The 22599-nt window shown below is 65.9% G+C and overlaps 1 protein-coding gene across 5 annotated transcripts; it reads right to left on the bottom strand.

Moving 5' to 3' along the window:
* Window positions 1-399: 399 nt before the first annotated feature.
* On the bottom strand, window positions 400-17526 carry SHC1 (SHC adaptor protein 1). 5 transcript variants are annotated; one of them, XM_065420011.1, is made up of 13 exons: window positions 17515-17526; window positions 9802-9963; window positions 5832-5902; window positions 4990-5053; window positions 4041-4160; window positions 3655-3708; window positions 3218-3269; window positions 2770-2896; window positions 2372-2543; window positions 1914-1974; window positions 1312-1476; window positions 927-1189; window positions 400-528 (listed from the first exon to the last, which is right to left on the bottom strand). In XM_065420011.1, exons 1-13 carry the CDS (start codon window positions 17524-17526, stop codon window positions 400-402), a joined length of 1452 nt encoding a protein of 483 aa, XP_065276083.1. The 5 variants fall into 5 exon arrangements, with proteins under 5 accessions (XP_065276083.1, XP_065276079.1, XP_065276080.1 ...); XM_065420007.1 differs by lacking the exon at window positions 17515-17526 and having other exon boundaries at window positions 1312-1491; window positions 9802-10341; XM_065420008.1 differs by lacking the exon at window positions 17515-17526 and having other exon boundaries at window positions 9802-10341.
* Window positions 17527-22599: the final 5073 nt, after the last annotated feature.

Below are 22599 nucleotides of genomic sequence, written 5' to 3'. Positions count from 1 at the left end.
GCCCTGCCCGAGGGGGGAGGGGGGGGGATGAACGCGGGGCGAGGGCGAGCGTCTGTGGTCGCAATTGGCCTTCGGAGCAGTGCACACAGCCGCCCAGGCTGGAGTTTGGTGCTAGCAGAGGTGGAGCTGTGGCTGGTGCAGCTCCCTGGATGCAGAAACAGGCCCCCGCCCCCTGCCCAGTGCCCAGCCCTGGCTCCCCCGGCCACCTCCACCTCTGCTCTGTCTCCGGAGGGGCTGGTGTGAGCCCAGGGAGTCTGAGCTCATGGCGGAGAGACGGGGAGCCCCAGGGCCTCCTGGGGAAGCAGCGGCTGAAACAGTCCAAGAGCCCTGCTGGCAGAGAGGGGATGAGCAGGCCAGGGTGGGCAGGGCCTGGGGGGCTCCGCTGAGGCCCCCCACGCCTCACAGTCTCCTCTCCACGGGCTGCTGTAGGCACAGCTCGCTGCCCGCCGAGATGATGGGCAGGTGATTGTCCATGTGGTAGCTGATCAGGTGACTGACGCTCTCAAAGCGATGATCCTTCGTCCGCACCTGCGGGGGCCAGAAACGGGGCTCAGGGGATGGCCAGGAAGTGGGTGGAACCAGGAGGCACGTGCGCCCTCTTGTGACCAAATGAGACATGGCAGCACAAACCTCGTGGAGAGGAACCAGTGTCCTGTTCCCTTGCAGGACCCGGCTGAGGCATCTCCAGGAGGGAGGGGTGGCCGTACCGACCTCTGGGGGGGGGGGGGGGGGGTGACTAAGGGCCCATGGGGCTGAGCGGGAGCCAAGGCTGGAGCTGGGCAGGGCTCCTGTCAATCGTTCTCACACACAAGGACCCAGGAGCCCATGGGGGGCAGGCCAGCCGGCACCCCAGCTCTTCCCTCGAGCGCCAAGCCTGTAGGACTGGGGAAGGGAGCCCCCCCGCCGTGGCCCCAGGGCCGACTCACCACTCCCTCGGGGTCGACCAGCAGCAGGTGCTTGGGCTGCCCGCCCTGCAGCCCAGTCAGCACGTACTGGCCCGGTGTGGTGGTGCTCTCCCGCACCAGGAAGTCCCCGTTCACCTTCAGCAGCTTCTCCGCCTCCTTGCGGCTCATCTTCCCGTGGTACCAGGGCTCCCGCCGCAGCTGCTCCTCCATGGAGGCCAGGAGCTGGGCCGGCGGCAGCCCCACCGGCACCGTGGGCGGGACACGCAGGGCGTCCTCGAAGGGCTCTGCGGGGGGAGAGGAGCAGGGGTTGGATGGACACAGAGCCCACACCCACGCCACGCAGAGCCAGTCAATGCCAGCCCAGAGCTGGGGCAGATGCCAGCAGGACGGGCCAACCCCCACTCACTCATGTCGAAGAGGTCTCGCTGGGCACTGCCGTTGGCCGTGCCCGGGATGCTGGCGGCAGAGGCCTGGCGCGACCTGTCCAGGTTCTGCACGTTGACGTAGGACGGGTCGTCAAACAGATCGGTGCGGAGGGCTGGGCCGGCGCTGGGGGCGTATTTATCCCTTCCTGCATGGAGGGGGGCTGCAGTTAGCAGGGCTTGCCAGCCCGAGAGCCAGACCTCCCCCGCCACCTCAGCTACAGGGTCCAACACCCCCCTGCTGGGCCTTGGGTTACCCCAGGGACTGCCGGCAGAGACCCCAGCTGGGGGCAGCCCCGCACTCTGCTGGGATCCCTTGATTTGCTCCATGTGATCCTGGCAAGCCCAAAGATGATGCAGAACCGGCCCCAGGGACATGAAAGCCCTGGGGCATTCGGCTCCCGGCCTTGGCACACACAGGGGATGCTCAGAGATTAGCCTGTCCCACTGCGGAGGGCAGCGGGGAGGCAATGCTAGAGCTGGCACTGCCGCGCGGGGCAGTGAGGTGTCCGAGCCGCGCCGTGCCAGGCGGCCCCCCAGCAGGTGGGCGAGGGACCCTGTGGCACAGCTGTGTGTGGTCCGGTACCTTGGGCAGGAGGGTGCTGCTTCCGGGTGTCGTGCTCTGCGCTGGACATCTGGCCCACAGGCTGCAGGAGGAAGAGACAGGCGGTGAGTAGCCAAGGCTCAGACTGCTCCCTTCTCCTCCCCGTGCCCGCAGCGCCCAGCTCCATGGCCTCCAGCCTGACCATCTGCCACCCATCCTGCTCCGACTGCTGACTGGCAACAGGCAGTGCCCCCTGTGCATGGACGTACCCTGCCAGGTCTCACCCTGGGTTCTGACCAAGCAAGGGGGACTCATTGGTCAGGTGGACCCAGGCCCGCAGCTCAGCCCTGAGTTGCTTCCCCTCTTTCCGGCCGCACCCTGGGGATGGCAGCTCCCCCCCGAGCTGGCACCAAGGGACCCGCCTGGCACGGCCCTGGGAAGGGGTGCAGTGGGACGAGCTGGTGGGAGCGACACCCTCGCCCCCCACGAGCAGTGCTTACCAGCGTTGCCCCCAGGTGATTGGGCGTCTGTGCCACGCTGGCGCCGTCACGCAGCCGCATGTCCACCACGCCCCCGAGGGGCGGCTCTTTGCCGGGGAAGTCGTTGTAGTACTGGTGGTCCGATGGCTCTTCCTCCTCCTCGTCCCAGGCCGAGCCGTCGAACCCAGCCATCCTAGGGGGTAGGGAGCACTAGGTGAGCGGCAACGCGCCCCAGCTCTGCCGCACTCCCCCCGCCGGCTCACCAAGGGCACTGGTGTTCCTTGTCTCAGGCCCGGCAGCCCCTGGACTGGACCCAGGCAGCCAGTGCATCCTGCCCAGAGCCCCGCCGGCCGGCCAGGGAGCTCCAGGTGCTCCCCCACCCTGCAGCACCCTTCTGAGGCACTGCCGCCCCCCCATACCTGTCATGGGGAGTTACGAGCTTTGGGGGGTTTTTCAAGTACTGCTTGAAGCGCAGCTCGAAGGCCTGCCCAATGGTGCTGATCACGTCCTGCGCCAGGCCCTCGGGGCACTCCAGGATATGGCAGGCTGGAGGGGGAACAAAGGCAGGGCTCAGAGCGACGGACCGCGCACACGCGCACACGTACACACACACACACGCACAGGGCACTGCCAGGCTCTCGTTACACCCACCCCTGGCAGCAGGGCCCCAGCAAAGCAACTGCTGCTGCAGGCCCAGAGCCAGTCAGGGCGTCTCTGCGAGCGCAGCCTGGGGAGTGCAGGGGGGCGGCCAACCCAGCTCTCGTGGCCCCGGCTGGCTGGGGGACAGCGTGGGGCCGAGGCAGGCATCCAGCAGCGGTGGGGTTAACGGCTGCGCCAGCCGGCCAGGAGATGGCACGAGTCACTCACCTCTCTGATTGACGGGGTCTTTGGCAACGTAGGCAACGTACTCTGCAGTGTCCTGTGGGGGAGATGCAGCGGGAGAGGTGGTGGCAGCACAGGTGCTGGGGGGAGGGGGGCGCACCACCCCTACCCGTCGCCCACAACCTAGTGCTCAGCACACCGATGGCAGTCCCAGTGTGAGGATGAGAGGCCAGGGGGATGTCCCAGGGCACCAGCCCGGCCCTGCTTTGCTAGCCAGCCCTGTTGGCGCGGCTCACCCCTGCTGGGGCAGTAAGGGGGGTGCCGGCCAGATGCAGGGGCTTGGGTCAGAACGGCACCACGAGTGGGCCAGCCGTGGGGGAGAGCCCCCCTCCCCCCTGACGGAGCCCTGGGTGGAGGTGGGATGGGGCCCAGCCATCAGGGGAACCTGGACACGGAGCAAAGGCCCCCAGCTGCTTACTCACCGGGTCCCCCCCTGAGGCGAAGGAGATGGACTGCATGTGATGGTTGGCGATGATCTGTGGGGAAGGGAGAGCCGTTGGTTAGACACAGCACCCGGCTGCACTGCCCAGCCAGGGATGCCTGTGGGGGGGAGACACCCCCAGTGACGTGGGGTCTCCACTTGGCCTTTGGACGCCCCCCCGGAGCTGGCAGCCATGGACCTGGGTCGAACCAGTGACCTTCTGCAGGGGGCCCAGCACACGGGGTGCGAGGGGCAGGCCTGGCCTGTGTCCCCCAGGTAGACAGGGAGCGGACCTGCGGACTGGGTAGGCAGGGGCGGGAGCCCCACTCTGGTTGCTCCCCAGCCAGAGCAGGTGGGGAGGGTGCTCTGGGCCCCGGCGAGTCTCACCTGTTTGCAGTCGGATGCCATGAGGTTGAGGCTGCTGGTGGAGATTGTGAGGGTGATGGGCATGCCGGCAAACTTGAGGTTGCTCTTGCCCAGGATGGAGTTCAGTGAGCGGCCGCAGGGCTGCGGAAGCAAAGGACCGTCCGCTAGGGGGCTGGGGCCGAGACCCCCCCTCACTGCCCAGGTGGGCCCCCGAGCGCCCAGGGCTCAGCACTTCGCATCTACCACCCCCAGGCAGCCCCAGGCCTGGCACGGAGCGACCTGGGAGCCTCTCCACAGCAGAGTGCGCCAAGGCCGTGGGCTCAGTCACACCACCTCCCTCGCAGCCCGGCCCCTGTGCAGGCCCCACCACCCCAGAAAGGCAGCAGCCCAGCCCCTCCGGCCTGGCTTAGTACTCGATCTCCCCCCACCTCACATCCATTAACCAGCAGCAGGGCGCCCTGTGCACTGAGCGGGGGAGGCCTCGCTCCTCCATTAGCGCCAGACAGGGCCGCTATCGATCAGCCCCCCGCAGCGGGGGGCCTATCCCAGCCCAGCCGCGGCTGCCATCCCACTGCCAGGGGCAGCCACAGGGGCTGGAGGCTCCTGCTCCAATAGATGAGGGGGGGAGCAGGGAGATGCACGGGCACCCTCCCTTCCCCCTCTGCAAACACTAGGGCTTCTCAGCCCCCAGTGTCCCCCCCGAAGCCTCCTGCCAGACACCAGCACTGCCTGATTCCTAGAACCCGGGGTCAAATCCCAGCTCTGACCCAGCTGAGCGGGGGCTGGTCCTTCCTGCCTCCCTGGGGGCGAGTGGGTAAGAGCATAAGTGTGTGCGAGGCGAAGGAGCCGAGTCCTGGCCCTTTGCCTCTGCACCCCCACTCCTGGCCCCAGGGAGTCAGCGTCAGGACTGCCCAGACTCTGGGCTCCTGCTCCAACCGCCAGAGTGCACTGCCTTTCGGCCTGGCCTTACCTTCCTCCTCCGGATGGCTCCTTTGGCACCGGGCACTGCCTCGCACACCAGGCTGATCGCCTCCCTGCGGGGACCACAGGGCAAAGTCAGGGCAGCCCCAGGGAGCGGCCAGGCCCCAGCCACTTCCCCCGATGAGCCCCCCGCAGTATCCCTTCCCCCAGGGCCCGGTGACACACAGACCCGAGTGCTGGGAGGGCAGGCACAGATGGGGTGAGCGAAGCTACAAGGAGACGGGCCCCTAGCCCAAGGCCTGGAAGCGGCTCTGCAAGGGGGATCGGCCCTGCCCCCCAAAGAGGGTGCAGTCGTTCATACACACGAGCCTTGCGCAAAGGGGCCAAGGGTCGTGGGCTGGGTGCAGAAAGGGGGGAGGGGCTGGGAAGGGACTCCCATCCTGAGGGTCCCCAAACCATCCTCTCCAGGCAGGCCCAGCGGGGCCCAGCCGGGGGGAGGGATGCAGGCAGGGCCCAGCCCGGGGGGGGGGGGGGGGGGAGGAGGGATGCGGGCGGGGCCTCCTTTGTCTGGCAGAGGCTGGAGCGAGCATCTGGTTTCACTTGGAAGCACCGGTCTCCCTGGCACCTCCTCTGCAGCTGCCGTTCAGACCCCAGCACGCTCCTTGGCAGCTGCCACCCAGCAGCACCGGTGGGGGGCAGGGGCACCATGGGACGTGCTCTGGGCCCAGAGTGGCTCCCGCCCTGCTCCCCCGAGCTCAGCTCAGCCGCAGGGCACTGGGTCAGAACCCACCCTCCGGGCCTGTAGGCATCAGCGCAGGGGGTACGTGCGGGTGCACCTCCCAGCGTGAGGCCTCTCTGCCCACAGCCAGCGTCCGAGCGCCTACGGCTCACCTGGTGACCTGAGTCCTGGTGTTGAAATCCAGCGCCCGCATGGACTGGAGAACTTCCACGCAGCCCATGTACTGAGAGAGAGAGAGCGCATCAGACGGCAGGATAGGTCAGCCCAATGGCACAGCCCAGCCCCTCCTGCCAGCCCCAGTGCTGCAATGTGGCAGGCCCCTGCACCAGCTCAGCACTCAGGGCCCCCCCCAGCCCCACAGCTCCGTAGGGTGAGCTGCAGGGGTGGAACAGGGGCACTGGCTGGCCTCATCGAGGGCCATGCACGGCTCCCCACGACCCCCCGTGGGCTCACACGGGGAGGTGGGGAGCAGAAATACTACAGCGCTAAAGAACCCTCCTCCCTCCTCAAACACTGCACACACCCAGCCCCCGGCCCCAGGGCAGCTCAGCCACTGCACACGCCCAGCTCCCAGCCCCAGGGCAGCTCAGCCACTGCACACGCCCAGCCCCCGGCCCCAGGGCAGCTCAGCCACTGCACACGCCCAGCCCCCGGCCCCAGGGCAGCTCAGCCACTGCACACGCCCAGCCCCCGGCCCCAGGGCAGCTCAGCCACTGCACACGCTCAGCCCCCGGCCCCAGGGCAGCTCAGCCACTGCACACGCCCAGCCCCCGGCCCCAGGGCAGCTCAGCCACTGCACACGCCCAGCCCCCGGCCCCAGGGCAGCTCAGCCACTGCACACGCCCAGCTCCCGGACAGCTCAGCCACTGCACACGCCCAGCTACCAGCCCCAGGGCAGCTCAGCCACTGCACACGCCCAGCCCCTGGCCCCAGGGCAGCTCAGCCACTGCACACGCCCAGCTCCCAGCCCCAGGGCAGCTCAGCCACTGCACACGCCTAGCTCCCGGCCCCAGGGCAGCTCAGCCACTGCACACACCCCTGGCCCCAGGGCAGCTCAGCCACTGCACACGCTCAGCCCCCGGCCCCAGGGCAGCTCAGCCACTGCACACACCCCTGGCCCCAGGGCAGCTCAGCCACTGCACACGCCCCTGGCCCCAGGGCAGCTCAGCCACTGCACACGCCCCCGGCCCCAGGGCAGCTCAGCCACTGCACACGCCCAGCTCCCAGCCCCAGGGCAGCTCAGCCACTGCACACGCCCAGCTCCCGGACAGCTCAGTCACTGCACACACCCCTGGCCCCAGGGCAGCTCAGCCACTGCACACGCCCCCGGCCCCAGGGCAGCTCAGCCACTGCACACGCCCCCGGCCCCAGGGCAGCTCAGCCACTGCACACGCCCCCGGCCCCAGGGCAGCTCAGCCACTGCACACGCCCCCGGCCCCAGGGCAGCTCAGCCACTGCACATGCCCCTGGCCCCAGGGCAGCTCAGCCACTGCACATGCCCCTGGCCCCAGGGCAGCTCAGCCACTGCACACGCCCAGCTCCCGGCCCCAGGGCAGCTCAGCCACTGCACACGCCCCCGGCCCCAGGGCAGCTCAGCCACTGCACACGCCCAGCCCCCGGCCCAGGCATCGCAGGGAGTTAGTAGGAGGAACCCAGCATCCCTTGCAGGGGTCAGTAACCCACCCTCTCTGCTCCCACGACCCAGCCCCTCTGGACTCCCAGGGCTGGAGGAGCCAGGACACCCAGGGGCTCGGGGGATTGGGAAGGTGTGTGGGGGGAGATGCTAGATGATTAAAAGGGCACAATTCCAAAGCCCCATTCCCAGGATGGTTTCGGGAGCCCGCTGGTGCCCCTTGGCTTGGTAGAGCCCTGAGCCCTGCCTCTCTTGGCTGATGCCAGCTGGGTAAGCACTGGCCCTGTGGGCGTTTGCTCCCTGCCCCTGGCTGGGCTAGGCACTCATGCCAGACACAGTAACTCTCACGTCTGCTTACCAAGAACAAAGCTTCTCCATTCAGTGCCCCCCGTTTGTGGCCTTGATGCTGGGGGGGACGGGGGCTTCTCAGAAGAGTTAAATCCAGCCTTCCCTGTCTCTTCCTATGCTGCGGGGATGGGGGCGCAGGGCTCTGAGGGGAGGACCCCAGCAAGGGACTCTGAGCAGGGCCCCCTGCGAGCCTCTGCAGGCTGGAAACGGGGCTGTTTAATCCTGGCTCAGGTCACAAGTGAAACGAGTTGGCTGGTCTCAGCCTGGTGCTCCGTGTGCATGTCCTGCCCCAAATGCATTGCACACACTCTAGACAGACACACCCAGGCTGTGAGCTGCGTCAGCAGAGCTTGGGGGGAGCAGGGGGCTGCCCGGCAGAGCTGGGTGTGGGAAGCTGAGCCCCCTTCCCCGGTCCTGCCCCAGCCCCCGAGGCAGCACTCAGTAGCAGGCACCAGGGTGGCCAGCCAAGCTGAAAAGCATGAGGCAAACAGGAAAAGGCCAGCCCAGCTGGTACGCAGGGGGAAGTGCCCCACCACGCCCGTGGCTCTGCAGGCTGGCCAGGAGCACCCCAGCACCACGGCTGAGGGCGTCTCTCGGAGCAGAGAGCTGGGGTACTGTGCTCTAGGCACATGCGAGTCTGGCTCGGTGCTGCCCTCTGCCGCATGGCACCAGTGCTGCGGTGCCAGTGTGGGAGGCTGACCAGCATGTCCTGGGGGCTGTCCCTAGGGCCCCGTGCAGGGTTTATGCAGCGCCCATGGATTGGGTCCAGGTATGACCCCTCCTCATCAGTCATTGGGAGTGGACCACATCCACCCTGACTGAATTGGCCTTGCCAAAGTCTCTTCAGGTGCCAGTATATTTATGCCTGGATCTGTAATTTTCACTCCATGCATCTGAAGAATTGGGTTTTTACCCACGAAAGCTTCTGCCCAAATAAATCTGTTAGTCTTTAAGGTGCCACCGGACTCCTCCTTGTGTGGGTATGGCTGGGCATGCCCCGTTCAAGGCACGTGGGGGTAAAGGGTGGTCCAGCAGATGGCGCAGCCCAGAGACTTTGATCCCAGCATGCAGTGCTCCACCTCCGCGCGAGTGGCCAGGCAGCAAAGCATGCTGGGAGCTGAAGTCTCCACAGGCAGCTCCGACGAAGCCCCCCATTGCCAAACCAAACGTCCGTGGCACGGAGGGCAGGGGTGCCTGCATGGAGTGACCGGGGGTGCCGGGCACCACGGGAGGGACCCCCGGCTGGGAGCGGGTCTGACGGGCTGCGCTGGGTCACAGGCATCTGCTCGGCAAGTCCTCCGTGCCCGACAGGCTCCTGGCCCAGCGCACGAGGCTGCCTCGGGACACGGGCACCAGGGCTACTCAAGAGGCCGGTGCCAATGCAAGCGAGGGAGCCTGGCAACACTTCTCCATGGAGCAGCTGTGTGCTGGAGAGCTGCCTTGGGCTGACTGCCTCCTACAGCGCCCGTCTGCGGGCATCTGCCTGGCAGACTCGGAAGGCACGCTGATCCCAGCTGCCCCCACCCCGCCTGCCACACCACTCCACTCACAGCAGCCGCCGGCCCAGGGCCTTAGAGACAACAGTGTGCCCCCGGGTGCCACCTGCGGCCCTCCAGAGGGGCAGCCAGCTGTGGCTGAGGTGCACGAAAGGCGAAGAAAACCCCACTGGGCACACAAAGGAAGCAGCTGTTTCCAGAGCAGCTCCCCTCCCGGCCCGCAGAGGAGGGCCCCCCGGCAAGCAGGGGTTTGGAAATCTCAGGTAAAGGGCTGAGGCCCTGGACTCCCCGAGCAGCGGCACTGCAGAGCCACGCAGGGCCAGGCACTTGCGGGCCGCCCCCTCCATGCAGGCAATGACAGTGCCCCAGGGTTCAGAGACATGCCCTAACTGGCCCTCCCGTTGCCTCCCCCAAGCCCCATCCTGCTCCCTGGCCGCCCGGCATGGGCCCCCCAAGATCCGATCCTGGAGGGCAGTGCACAAAGGGGAAAGTGCCATCTGTGCTGGATCGGCAGGGCGAGCTCCCCACACACTGCCCTGCCCAGGGGCCTCTCTGCTGGGGCGGCTCAGGCAGCTGGGCCCCTCCCCGTCCGCGCCCTGCTCCCGGCCCCTCCCCCACCCTGCCAGGGCGCCCCGCTGCACTCACCCTGACGAGGTAGGAGACGCCGGGGCCCATGACCTTGTCGTCGGGGTGCAGCCAGCCGCGGGTGGGCTTATTGACGAAGCTGCCGTGGCGGGTCCATTCGTCGCCCCCCAGCTGGCCGCCTTCCACCCGCGTCTTCTTCCCGCAGCTCAGCTTGTTCATATCCTGGGGACAGACAGCGACAGGCCCCGCTGAATCGGGGCCGGGGGCACCCAGCTCCCCGAGGCTCCCCGCCTCCTTCATGCCGACGGCCGAGAAGCCCCGCAGGCTGAGCAGGTTGGTGGGGTAGGAGAGCTTCAGGTTGGCCATTTTGGGGAAGAAGGAGCACAGGGTGGTGGGGCTGTCCTCGGACTCCGACGAGAGCTCCCCGATGGGCAGCATGGGGCTGAGGGAGGAGGACGACAGGGAGCCGGGCAGGGACTGCATGGCGACGAGGGACTCCACTGGGGACCCTGGGGACCCCACGCCGGCCACTGCCTCCTCCAGGGAGGAGACTGACTCGTTCCGGAGGTGGCTGTATTTACTCTTCTGCAGCAGATCCATGCTGGAGGGGCTCGGGCGAGCCAATCCGGCTCCGGAGCAGGAAGCGAGGTGGCAGCCCCCTGGAGAGGCGAGGAGCCTAGGGCAGCCAGCACCCTGCAGAGCAGGAACTGCAGAAACATGGGGCTAGGCCAGCCCCCCTCCAGCGCAGCATGACCGCTGGGAGAGCCAGCCCCAGCAATCCCGGCACCAAGCCCCCAGCCAAAGGGACTCCGGGCGAGCGTCACCGGGAGCAGGCAGGAGGGAGCAGCAGCGTCTGTTCACAGTCAAAGCTCATCTCCCCGCGACACACAGCCCCGTGTGCACCGGCGCTCTCCGGGGCCGAGGAGCCAGCAGGCTCCCACTCGTTACAGCCAGTCAATAACAAGCAGCGTGGCGAGGACAGGACAGGGAGGGACACGCCGGGGCAGCCAGCTGGAGAGCAACCCCTGGCCCCTGCCCGATTCCAGCTCAGCTGCCGAGAGGAAGCAGGCGAGGCCGCTGGCTGCACCCAAGGGGGCCGTGTGCTCAGCAGCCCGGTGGGCGAGGCAGCCGGCGCCACAAGCTGAGCTGCTCCTCCACCTGTCAGGAGATCCTCAAGCCGTGCTGCCCAGAGACCACTGTCCAGTCCAGCGCCCCGCACTCTGCCACGCCGCCTGCTAGCACTCCCGGGCCTGCTGCACCAGCCCCTGCCCCCAGCCCAGCTCCCGCCGTCACCAGCTAGCAGGAAATCAAAGGCATGAATATTTAAAGTCTGGAGACAAGGCAGCCACAGAGTGTGTCCCAGCCCAGCCCGGCTGCACTCCGGGCACCAGCCTGGAGCCGCCGAGGCCCCCTCTGTGGGATTGGCGGGGGTCCCGTGGGCAAGGAGAGATGCGGCTGGCGCACGTGTCCAGCCAGGGCCTGGGGCCCCAGAGCCACAGAGAGGAGCAGGGAGCTGGGTGCTCCGGATCCGGCCGGGCAGGGCACAGGAAGCTGGTGCGTTCAGCCGGCCTCGGCCAGAGGTTCCCCAGCTGCCGGGAGCCGGGGAGGGAGCTGCTGCAGCCGCTGCTAATTGCTGCTGCTTCCTGCGCGGAGCTGGCTCTAAGTGACTGCGGCTCCCGGGAGAGGAGAGGGGGCTGCTGCCAATCGGAAGGGCAGTGCTGACTCACAGCCTCTGCCCACAGCCTGTCGTGGGGGGGGGCCCTCGCTCGCTGGCTCCCTCCCGAAGGGGTGGGGTCGCAGGGAGTATCTAGAGCAGAAAATCAAGGTCATGGGCGTGGGGCGGAGCCAGAGCAGGGGGCTCTGCCTGCTGAGCACATGGGGGCAGCACAGACCGGGAGTGCCCTCTCTCTGCAGGGACCCGTGGGCCTGTGTGCCGGGCGGGGGCACCACAGCTCCCCGCGCTCAGCCCTTTCCCCCATCCGGCCCAACGCCCCCCTGGGCACCAGCAGGGCCCCGCAGCACAGAGCAAAGGGCTCCCCCAGCACCCCACTCCAAACTCCCCTTTCCGTGCTGTGCCCCAGATGCTCCGCCCCCCGCTGTGGGTGGAGAGAGCCTTCTCCTCTGCAGCGCCTGCCACCCGCAGCAGCCGTTTGCAGACCCCACCGAACGTGCCCTTGCCAAACCTGCCAGTCTCTCTGAGCACCGAGCAAGCACCGAGCTTGTTCCAGCACTGCGGGTGCTGGGGGGCAGCACGCCGGGGCACGTTCTCCCGCCCTTTGCGTGTCACTTTCACCCAGGCCCAAGCCCCAGGGAGCGGCAGCCCCCCCTCCCCACTGCGTGCTGCTGCAGCCAGCCCTGGACATGGCAGCACTGGGCTGAGGCCAGAGGCCTCCGGGGCAGACTCGGGTCGGAGTTTGTACTAACTGAGGCGCGAGAGGGATACAATCAGCAACTTGCAAATTGGCAGCTCCCCACTAGGCCACAGACCCGTGTCTGGAGAACACGGCGCTCTCTAGCCCAGCGTACCCAGGCGAGGTGGCCAGTCCTCACTAGTGTTCAGAGTTAACGCCCAATTTAGGCCACACCACTCAGAGCTATTGTTTCAGGCTCCCTGCAGACTCAGGACAACAGCTCTGCCTCAGGTCCATGTGAAACCCGTTGGCTGCTCTGTAGCCAGAAGGGCTGGAAACACAAGGGTTGGACTCCGTAGCAAACTGTGCTGGGCACCCAAGACCCTGGCTCCAGCACTGGACCCAACGCCCCTTCCGACCGCTCTGGCTCTGAATGGAGGCTGAGAGGCCAGAGCTGAGCCCCGCAGGGCAGGACGGGTATTCCTGGGTGCTGCCGCCCCTCAAAGGAGAAGCATGAGTAAAACACTCCCAGAGCCAGACACATCGCAGGGGAGCTCCAGCTCTGAGCCACGGAGCAGCATCACCTCGCCATGGCCACCCCCCCACCCCAGGTGTCAGCGCTTCCCAGTCGCTGTGCGAGCCCTGGCAGGCAGCCACGAGCAGTGAGGGAAATGGAAGTCTGGCCAAGGCTGGAAATAGCCTCCCGGGCGGAGCGCGAAGCATCGCAAAGGGGCTGCTGCTAACAGCTGGCCTCCAGGAGCCACCAGCACCACAGGGGAGAGTCCCCAGTGTGCACCCCCCAGGGAGATCCCTGTGCGTGCCCCCATCCCCACCCCAGGGAGATCCCTGTGCACCCTGCACCCCCACCCCAGGGAGAACCCTGTGCACACACACCTCCCAGCAGGATTCACCAGTGCTCACCACAGCCTCTCGCACCAGGGAATGACCATTCCAGGGGTCCCTGCACAGTCCCCGGGATAGAGCAGAGCTCACCCTGGCCTGGGGCCCAGCAGCTCTGCACAGCCACTTGAAAGAAATGCAGGAAGCCTGGGGCCAGGAAGCAGCGACTCACCTACCCGGCCTTTCCCTGAGCCGAGCCCTGCGCGTTCCACCCCACGGCCTAGCCAGGCTGCATGCCCTTGGCAGGCAATGGAGGGGGCTTGCACTGCCCTCTGCTGGAAGGGCAGAACAGCCAGCCCATGGAAATGCAGTCAAAGGTCACCGAGCATTTTCCAGGAGAGTCCAGGCGTCCCAGGCAAACTTCAACGCCTCCTCCCCCAGCGAGCGCCCGGCCTCTCGGCTCCAGCCCTGCACCAAAGCACTGTGCCCTACCTGCCTATCACGCCTTGGGATGGGGGGCTGGAGCCGTGCCCTGCCACTCTGCCAGCGGCACCAGGACCAGCCCCAGCAGCAGCGGGAGGGGGGCAGAGCTCTCCAGTGCCTGAACCCCCCCGCTCTGCGCCTTTTCCATTCCCCCTTGAGCCAAGGGTCTGTTCCTGCCCGCCCCACCTCCCTGGAGCAGCTCCCTACAGCGCAGGGGCCAGGATCACAGCCGGCTGGAGTAGCACACAGGAAGCAGCTGCCCTTGGGAGCAGGGAGTGAGGGGCAAAGGGAGCAGCTCAGGGCTTGGCCTTAACTCCTTCACTCCCAGACCGGGCCCAGCCCCGGAGCACAGGGGTGGGGGAGCAGGCACGGGCAGTGAGGGCTTGGTGTGGGGCTCTACCAACCGATCCCAAACAAGACCTGATCCTCTAACTCACTCCTGATCTGCAGGTTCCCCTGCTAGCCCAGCCAGACTCCCCCCTCACTCCCGACCCGCAGCCCCTGCTAGCCCAGCCCTGGGCTCCCCCGCACAGCTCTGCTGGTGCCCCTCAATCCCGACCCGCAGCCCCCTGCTAGCCCAGCCCTGGGCTCCCCCCAGCTCTGCCGGTGCCCCTCAATCCTGACCCGCAGCCCCTGCTAGCCCAGCCCTGGGCTCCCCGGCACAGCTCTGCTGGTGCCCCTCAATCCCGACCCGCAGCCCCCTGCTAGCCCAGCCCTGGGCTCCCCCTCACAGCTCTGCTGCCCCATGTTTCCCCTGCTAGAACAGTCCTTGGTTTCCCAGACATGGAGCACAGGTTACATGGACCTGAGCCAAACTGCAGAGATTTAGCAAGAAGAACAAAGTGGGACTAGGATGGGACTGGACAACTCACGTCACATGTGTCTTGGGCCAGGCGGAGCCACCCCCGGCGGGCACGGACGCTCCTTGGTCCCCAGAGTCCCGTTTGCACAAGTCAGCCCCTCGGCAGAGACAAGCAGTCAAGCTGGGGCTCCACCAGGATCTGCCCCAACACTCCCCGGCTCCCCCCAGCACAACCCCCGACGGACAGCTGGGTAAACCACTCCCAGTCACCCGCTGCCCACTCAGGCAACAGCGGGGAAACCGGATTAAAACACACCCCTGGCTGCGTCTGGACTGGCGGCCCCAGGAGCACTGTCCCAGTCACGTGCCCCACCGCCCCGTGGGGCCGCCCGCCAAGCAGGACAGGCCAGGCTCTCCCATCTCTGCAACCCGGGATGGGGCATTGTTAGGTTTAAAGTTGCTGCAGGTGTAGCTCCCCAGGACTTCAACGGATCACATAACGGATGCAGCATCCACCTCCCCAGGGCCAGCTGGTGGCTCTGCGCCCCCCAATGGGGCACCCCACCCCTCTGGTGTAGTCCCCCTGGGATGGAGAGCACATGACGGGGGACTCCACTGGCTAAACCTACGGCACTGCCTGTATGCGGGCCAGCAAGGCCCCCGTGCCTGGGAGTGACAGGGAAGTAGCCCGGGCTAGCCCATGCCAGAAGGGGAGCCTGCAGCCCGTGTGTGGCAGAGCCATTCGCGAGGTTTAACTGCAGCACAGCAGCGGGTGGGGGAGCTGAAGAGGGCAGGGAGCCCATGGCTAAGAGGGGTTAAGTCTGGATCCACGGGAGCCCTGGATGCTGCAGGGAGCCGGAGGAGGCAGAGCTGCTCTCCCAGCCCTGGGATGGTGCAGGGACAAGGCCTGGGGGATGGGGAGCCAGGGCCCTTGGAGAGCCAGACCCAGATCCCTTGAGACTGGGAAAGCAGGTGGGCCAGGAGCCTGGGCTAGAGACACATGGTCTGATCCGTGGCCACGCGAGGCCTAACTCTTCTTCAGCCGCCTGTGCACAGGGAGACCCTCCCGGCCAGGCCCAGCCTTCCCAGGGAGCCATGGCCTGTGCAGGCGGCAGCATGGGGCCAGGAGAGGAGAAGCCAGCCCAAGGCCTGTGCTTTCCAGCCACCCTGCTGCGCTCCTGGCAAAGGCCAGACAGCAGGGCCCATGCAGCGCTGCCCCAGCCAGGCATCGTGGGGCAGGGACCCAGAAGGGGGAAGAGGGCAGCCCAGCTGCTGGGCACGGTATGTGCTCTCTGGCTGTCGGACTCCAGCAGAATCCAGCCCTGCAGGATCCCATTTCCGGAGAGCTGGTGGGGAAACCAAACCCTGCAGACAGCCCTCCCCCACAGCCAGTGGGCAGCCCGAGAGACATCGGGAGACTCCTCCAGCCCTGCCAGATGCTCTGAGGAGCAGAGCTCACAGGGCCAGGGGCCCTCGGGGCCGTGCTGGAAGCCTCCCAACTCCTTCTCTGGGGCGGCCGCACACAGCGGCTCTGCCTGAGCTTCCACTGCAGGGTCCAGCACCCGACGCCCTCCCAGGAAACACGAACCCGGGAGCTGAGACAGCTTGGGAGCCGGACAGAGACAGTCTGTGTGAGTTCAGGAGACGCTGAATCAAGTCACACCTCCTGGGCCCTTCCTGTGACAAAGTGGGGGATTTTCTTGTTTGTTTTCTTGTTTTCGGTGGGATTTCAATGATTTGCATGCGGAGGGGGTGGGACTCGGTTTCCCTGGGTGTTACTGGTTTAACGAGGTGAGGGGAGAGGGAGTTTGTTGTTACAGAGGACCAGAGAGGGAACGTGGGACCCCAGCCAATGGCCTGGAGGATGGATACCCCAGCGACCTGACCCGGAGACCCAGCTCAGGAATCGCAGCCGGTTCTGGCCAGTGGGAGGACAATGGACTGCAGAGTGAGGACCCAGTGACCTAACCATCTGGTTCCAGCCAGAGGACAGAAGCGAGGAGAGGAGGCCCCAGTTTACAACCCTGTTTACCTGGAGAGAAGACAATGGACAGAGGTGGGGCTTGGGGCCGGGGAGCTCAGATGCCCAGCTGGGAAGCAGGGGGGCTCTGGGCTGGAGAGGGGGAGCAGGCAGAGCCCACCTGGATGCAGAGAGACTGGGATGTGCTGGGCTGAGGGAGGCCAGGCCTGAGGCCCTGAGAGTTTCCTGTGCTGGGTTCAACTCTCAATAAATCCTCCTGTTTTATGCTGGCTGAGAGTCACTCTGGTCTAGAGAACAGGGTGGCATCAACCCCTTCGGGGGTGGAGGCCCCGGGGGTCCAGAGCGAGTGGACTCCCTGAGGGGGCCCACGGCAGAGACAGACGTGCTAAGGCTCAGATAGGTGCGGCTCCAGGAGGTGGAGGGGCCTGACCCCGAGAGAGAGTGGACCCCCGAGAAGGGCTGTCGCACTGAAAGGGGCACCCCCCACGGACCGCACGGGGCCAAGAGTGGGCACGATCTGTGAGTCCGTGACACCACCCCGCCCTCGCTGACAGGCCCAGAGACACGGCTACTGGTGGGGAAGCCGTTTGTTCTTGCCCAGAGCTGACACACGGTCTCTTGGACAGGCCAGGACCCCCGGCTCAAGGGCAGGGGCGCCCTGCAGACCCTGCGTTCCTCCCACTGCCCTCTTTGGGCCAAACGAGCGTGCCACGACGTGCTCAGCTCCAGGATCGTGTGGCGGGGGGCAGGGATTTCGTTCCACGCACTGGGAACGGCGCTTACGCCGCCCTCCCAAAGGCCCGGCCTGGTGCTCTGGAGATCCCCCGACAGGCTGCGGACATGCGGCTCAGGAAATGCACCAGAGAAGGGAGACGGGCAGATGTTCGGCGAGGTTCGGCCAGTGGCAGGTCCTTTCCCAAGCGGCACAGCAGAGGCACCGGTGACACCGCTACCAGATCCCATGGGGTGAAAGCATCTGTGTCCCAGATCCCACGCGCACGCCAGCCCTCTCTCCCTCTTGCGCACGCAGGCTCCCTGCAACTCTCTGCGACAGCAGGAGCCGTGCGTCCAATGGCTCTTCACCACCAAGGGGGACAGAAAATTGTGGGACCCCCAGGAGTCACATTCATGGCCCCCTTTGGGGTCATGACCCCGCGGTGGCTACAGCCGCTCAGTGAGAAACATACCAGAGCCCAGAGAGAAGGCGCAGGAGAGGCCAGCGGGGACCAGCAGGTCCGAGCGAGAGAAGGAAAGTCTGGTCCACCACCAAAGCCGCCTACCCACCACCACAGGCCCCCGAGAGCCGCTGGCCTTACCACGTACTCCATCTGCGCCGCACACGGGGAGCAGAGCTGCAGAGCCCTTCTGCGTGGAGTCCAACCTGCGGTTCAGCGACAAACAGGGAGTTAGCCGGCCTGGCCCAGCCCTCGAGGAGGCTGCCGTGCACTCAGCACGGACGGGACGAAGCGAACCACTCGCCGTGGCTCTTGAAGACACCCCACCATCGGAGCAGCCTCTTCCCCCGCTGACTCACTGCCGGCTCCGTCCAAGCTAGGCCTGCCCCAGGAGGTCACTACGAGCCGGGGAGGAGACGGCATCTGGCTGCTGGGGATCGTACAGGGGAGCCCCTGGCACTGGCTCCTCGTTTGGATCCCTGCTTGCCTGACACACCGGGCTTGGGAGGCCGCCTGGCACCCGCTTCCCCTGAGGAGGCCTAGCAGACAAGTGCGGGAAGTTTGGGGTCTCAGCCAAGGTGAGCCTGGCTCGATCTGCCAAGAGATGCCGGGGCCTGGAGCAGCCGGGGTGCAGTGGGGAGGTGAAGGGACACCTGGGAACGCTGCTTGCCACACACACATCCAGCTAGCCCACGGGAATCTCCCTTAGAGGAGCAGCAAACCCAGTGAGCCCATATCCTTGTGCAGCAGCCCAAGGGGCACCAGACCAGAGCAAACCAGCCCAGGGGCCTGCCCGCCTCCAGACAGAACCTTCTGTGACACCGCAGCCAGTGGGCCAGACTGACGTGCCCTGCAAAGAGCCAGGGAAGCCAAAGGCCTACGCCAGCACCTCCAGCCAGGAAGGGAGCAAAGCGGAGGGGGCCCGTGGCCGGGTCCCAGTAAACACCCAGGGCTGCCCACGCACCATGGGGTCTCCCCAAGTGTCAAGGGGAGTGAGCCGCCCAGGCTGCTGTTGGGACTGCCCAAGACACTGTGCAGCTTTGCCGGGTTAGTGCCCCCCCCCAGGGGGGGCCCACAGCACCATACAGAGCCCGTGGGTGGGGACGGTGCACTCACCTTCCGAGGATACCGCCCCTGCGGGCCCAGCCACTCCTCCGCCTGGGGAAGCAGCATTCGCAGCCCAGCCGCTGCCGGACTCCTGCCCAGAGCAGCACCCAGCACAGGGCAGGGGGGGTAGGAGGGAGGCCAGGGAAGGGGAGGAGGTTCCAGGCCCAGGGAGAGCATGGCAAGGGCAGTGGGCACAGAAACGCCCTACTCAGCTCCCAGGCCCTCCCCTCCTCCCTTTGGCCCAGGAAACCGCCCTCCAAACACAGCAGGGAAACAAACCCAATTTACTTCCTGGTAGCTACTGGGCCCTTCTCTGGGGCCTGCAATCCCAGCGCCACCGGCACTAACCTGATCAGCCCAGGCGGCAGGGAGATAAGGGGGATGTTGGCCAGAATGGGCAGGGCACGGCAGCATGCCCAGGCCGGTTACTGACGGCCAAGGGAACTACCAACCAAGTCATGCAGTGCAAAGGCCCAGATGGGGGAGGGTGGGCTGGGAGCAGGCAGCAGGTACACGGGGGGGTGCTCCCTCCATGCTGGGCTAAACACACACACGCTTGCTGGGGTGAGATGGATGGAGGGAGGGCGGCGCATGCTTAGCTGGCAGGCTGGGCCTGGCTTGCCCCGGCCAGAGGCTCTATCCCAGTCCCTAGTGACGCCTGCTTAATGCAGCTGGCACCCGGAGGCATCGAGACAACAGGTTTAGTGGGAAACAAGATGCAGCTTCACTGGTATTGACGTTATGGCCCTTCAGACGGGCTGTCAGAGCCTCCTGGGACCGGGCGCGGCCAGAGACACACACCTCCCGGGCACGGCCAGAGACACACACACGGGGTTGGGCACGGCCAGACACACACACACACACACACACACACACACACACACACACACACACACACGGGGCCGGGCGCGGCCAGAGACACCCCCCCTGGGGCCGGGCGCGGCCAGAGACACACACCTCCCCGGCACGGCCAGAGACACACACACACACACGGGGTTGGGCACGGCCAGACACACACACACACACACACACACACGGGGCCGGGCGCGGCCAGAGACACCCCCCCTGGGGCCGGGCGCGGCCAGAGACACACACACACCCCAGGGCCGGATGCGGCCAGACACACACACACCCCAGGGCCGGGCGCGGCCAGAGACACCCCCCTCCCTGGGGCCGGACGCAGCCAGAAACAACCCTCCTCCCCCCGCCCCCCCCGGGGCCCGGCGCGGCCAGAAACACACACACACACACACACCCCCGGGGCCGGGCGCGACCAGACACACACACACACGGGGCCGGGCACGACCAGAGACAGGGCCGAGGAGGGAAGGGGACTCTCCTGCTGCACAGGCAGCGACGGATGACAGATGCAGGGACCGGCCCAGGCACACACGGGCAGACAGGGGCCATACTGGGGACTGAACCCAGGTCTCCTGAGTCGTAGGCCAGGGCCTGACCCCCGAGCCCAGCTGGCCCGTAGCTTTCCAGGGCCCTGTGGCAGGGGCCAGCACACCCAGCCTGTCCCGTCACCCGGAGACATACAGCTGACGGACAGCACGGCCCTTGGGCTGGTGCCTGGGCCCAACAGAGAGCAGCCACAACTATCTATTTGGGTCCTTCCCAGGGGACCGTCTGCAGCGGAGACGGCCCCATGGTCTCTGGAGATGGGCCAGAGAAGGGACACCCCTCCAGCTCCTCAGCGCAGACCCCCGGGGGGCATCATAGAGCCACGGACAGGCCAGCTGGGAGTAGATGTCACTTGCCCTTTGACCCCGTGTCCAGGGGCTCTCCGACCAGACCAGCCAAAGGCCCCTTCACATAGGAAACGCCCCCACTTCCTTCCCCAGGGATACAAGAGCTACAGGCAGCTGAGGGTAAACCCCAATCAATCAGAGCTGGCAGCATAAAGTCAGGGACCGCTGGTGCCACCACCCCTCCCCCAAACACCATGTCTGGCTCCCCGCCCCCAGCTGCTCCCCCGGAGCTGGGCTGAGCCCAATCCCAGATACGGGGCATGCAGGGCGGGCGCCAGGCAGCAGTTTGGCCAGAGGCTGGTGTGGTCTCTCCTCTCAGCCTTCTAGACAGGAAGCTCTTTGGGTCTCCTGAGCATCCACCACAGTGTGGGCGCTGGGGCAACCCCCAGCATGCAGCCCTGGGCACACACAATGCCAGGCCATTTTGGGCACCTGGAGAGCCAAGCGCCTCCTACGAGGCAGGAGAAATCCGCTTTCAAAGCCTGCCTCCTCAAGGTTATTTCAGTCCCTTTCTTCTGCTCACAATGGCAGAGACAGCGAACGAGTTTTTCCCATCCGGGGCTGGATCCAGGCTACCCCTTCCCACTCACGTCCTCCCTGCGAGCCAGAGGATTAGCACACTGGACATGGAGCCTGAGGCTCACATCCCTTTTACCAAGCTATGAGCCCCAGCTGGGCCCACCCGGTTCCACCAGAGCGTTCAGCCTGCTGGGACCATGAAGATTCACAGCACAGGAGCTTCTCTGCACCCTACATCTCAGTTCCTATCAGCTGTTCCCTGGGTGGGAGCGGGGGCTGCCTTGGTCTGAGCACGCAGGTTGGCTGGGCAGCTGCCATGCAGTGTGGCGAGGGCAGCGGAGTCATGCCAGCAGCAGGCTCAGCTAGTGGCTGTTTCCCAGGACCCACACTCAGGTAGGGCCCTGTGACTAGAGAGGCCCAGATTATATCCCTCGCCCGCAGGGGAAGAGTTCAGACATAAATAAATAAGCAGCCATTAAGGCCGAGGCAGCCAGCGATAAGTCACGTGGCAGAGCCGCCAGGCACAACACGGGCAAGGCAGCGAAACCTCAGCAGCTTTGCCAGCCCGGTGCCATTAAAGTGACGCTCACCCCATGTCACTGCAGGGAACACTCCAAGCTACCCACACAGCAGCAACCAGGGGGATCCCAAGCCGGGACAGAGCACGCCCGGGCTCAGGTTGGAGGCTGCAGTGCCCTGGTCGGGGAGCAGAGATGGGCAGAGAAGCAGGAGGGAGCGTTGGGCTTTTGGAGTATTCCTGCTCACTGCAGCTTCGGATGCCAAGACCTCGGGGAGGTTCTTAAAATACATCCGGGGAGAGGCTCTGCGAGGCTGGGACACAAAGGCAGCAATGTAGGTGTTAATCCAAGGCCCTAGCAACAGAACCAGTGACTACTCCTACCCGCCCGCACGCCCGCCGCACACTGTAATTTACCAACAGCAGCTACAAAACCCAAAGTTCAAACAACTCACATTCTGACAGCAAACCACAAGAGGCAGGAAATTCACAGGCGGGTGAGAACCCAGGCTGCGTTTATGCAACACGGCTGGGCTCGGTGGTGAGAGACTGCTGCACTTGCATCCTGAACTTGGCATTTCTGCGCTGGTTCAGTTGCCTCTGGGAGGGGAGAGTCCAGCCTGTGAAACATACACCCCGCAAGCGACAGCCCAGCACAGTCTGCGCCCTTTGTTCACAGTCGCGTCTATCACAGCAGGAGGAGTCCATCATTCTCTTTTGGTGCATAAGGACCTAGTGCCCAAAGGGCCCTGGGCAACAGATGAGCCAGACCGTGCCAAAGGCGACGGCAGGCCAGACGTGACTCCCAAACCCTCCGCCCTACACAGGAGACAAACATTCCATTCCACACAGCTGCCCCGCCCACGGGGTCAGCAGCTGCAAGCCCCCCATGGTCAAATCCCCCCTACCCTGCCCTGTCATGGCGTTAGAACGCACAGCCACTGCTTGGGCAACCCCTTGGAGCCCCTTTGGGATCACGGGCTCTGAAGCATGCTTCATTTGCTCATATAACACTGGCCAACTCTGCACAAGGAGCGGTTTCAAGCTAGCGCTGCACAGGGACCAGTGTGATCCGCCTGGCGTAGCTACCTGCAGTGCTCGGCTTTACAAAGCACCAGTGCCCAGTCCCCAGGGCCACGAACCTGCCCAAGCCACTGCTGAGACCTTCCCAAACAGCTCCCAAACTCCATCAAAGCTCTGCAGCTGAGTGCAACCTGTCTGCTCCTCCCAGGGCCAGGTGTTGAGCCGAGGGATTTACCGCCGGGACAGGTTACCAATCCCTAAGAGCAAACTAGAGCTACTCGGTCTGCCAGCCCAAGCAGGGAGACA

This window comes from Emys orbicularis, chromosome 20 (genome assembly GCF_028017835.1).
Source record: "Emys orbicularis isolate rEmyOrb1 chromosome 20, rEmyOrb1.hap1, whole genome shotgun sequence".
NCBI classification, from domain to species: Eukaryota; Metazoa; Chordata; order Testudines; family Emydidae; genus Emys; species Emys orbicularis.
Note: the sequence above shows the minus strand (reverse complement) of the source record. Positions and strands in the feature narration are given on the sequence as shown.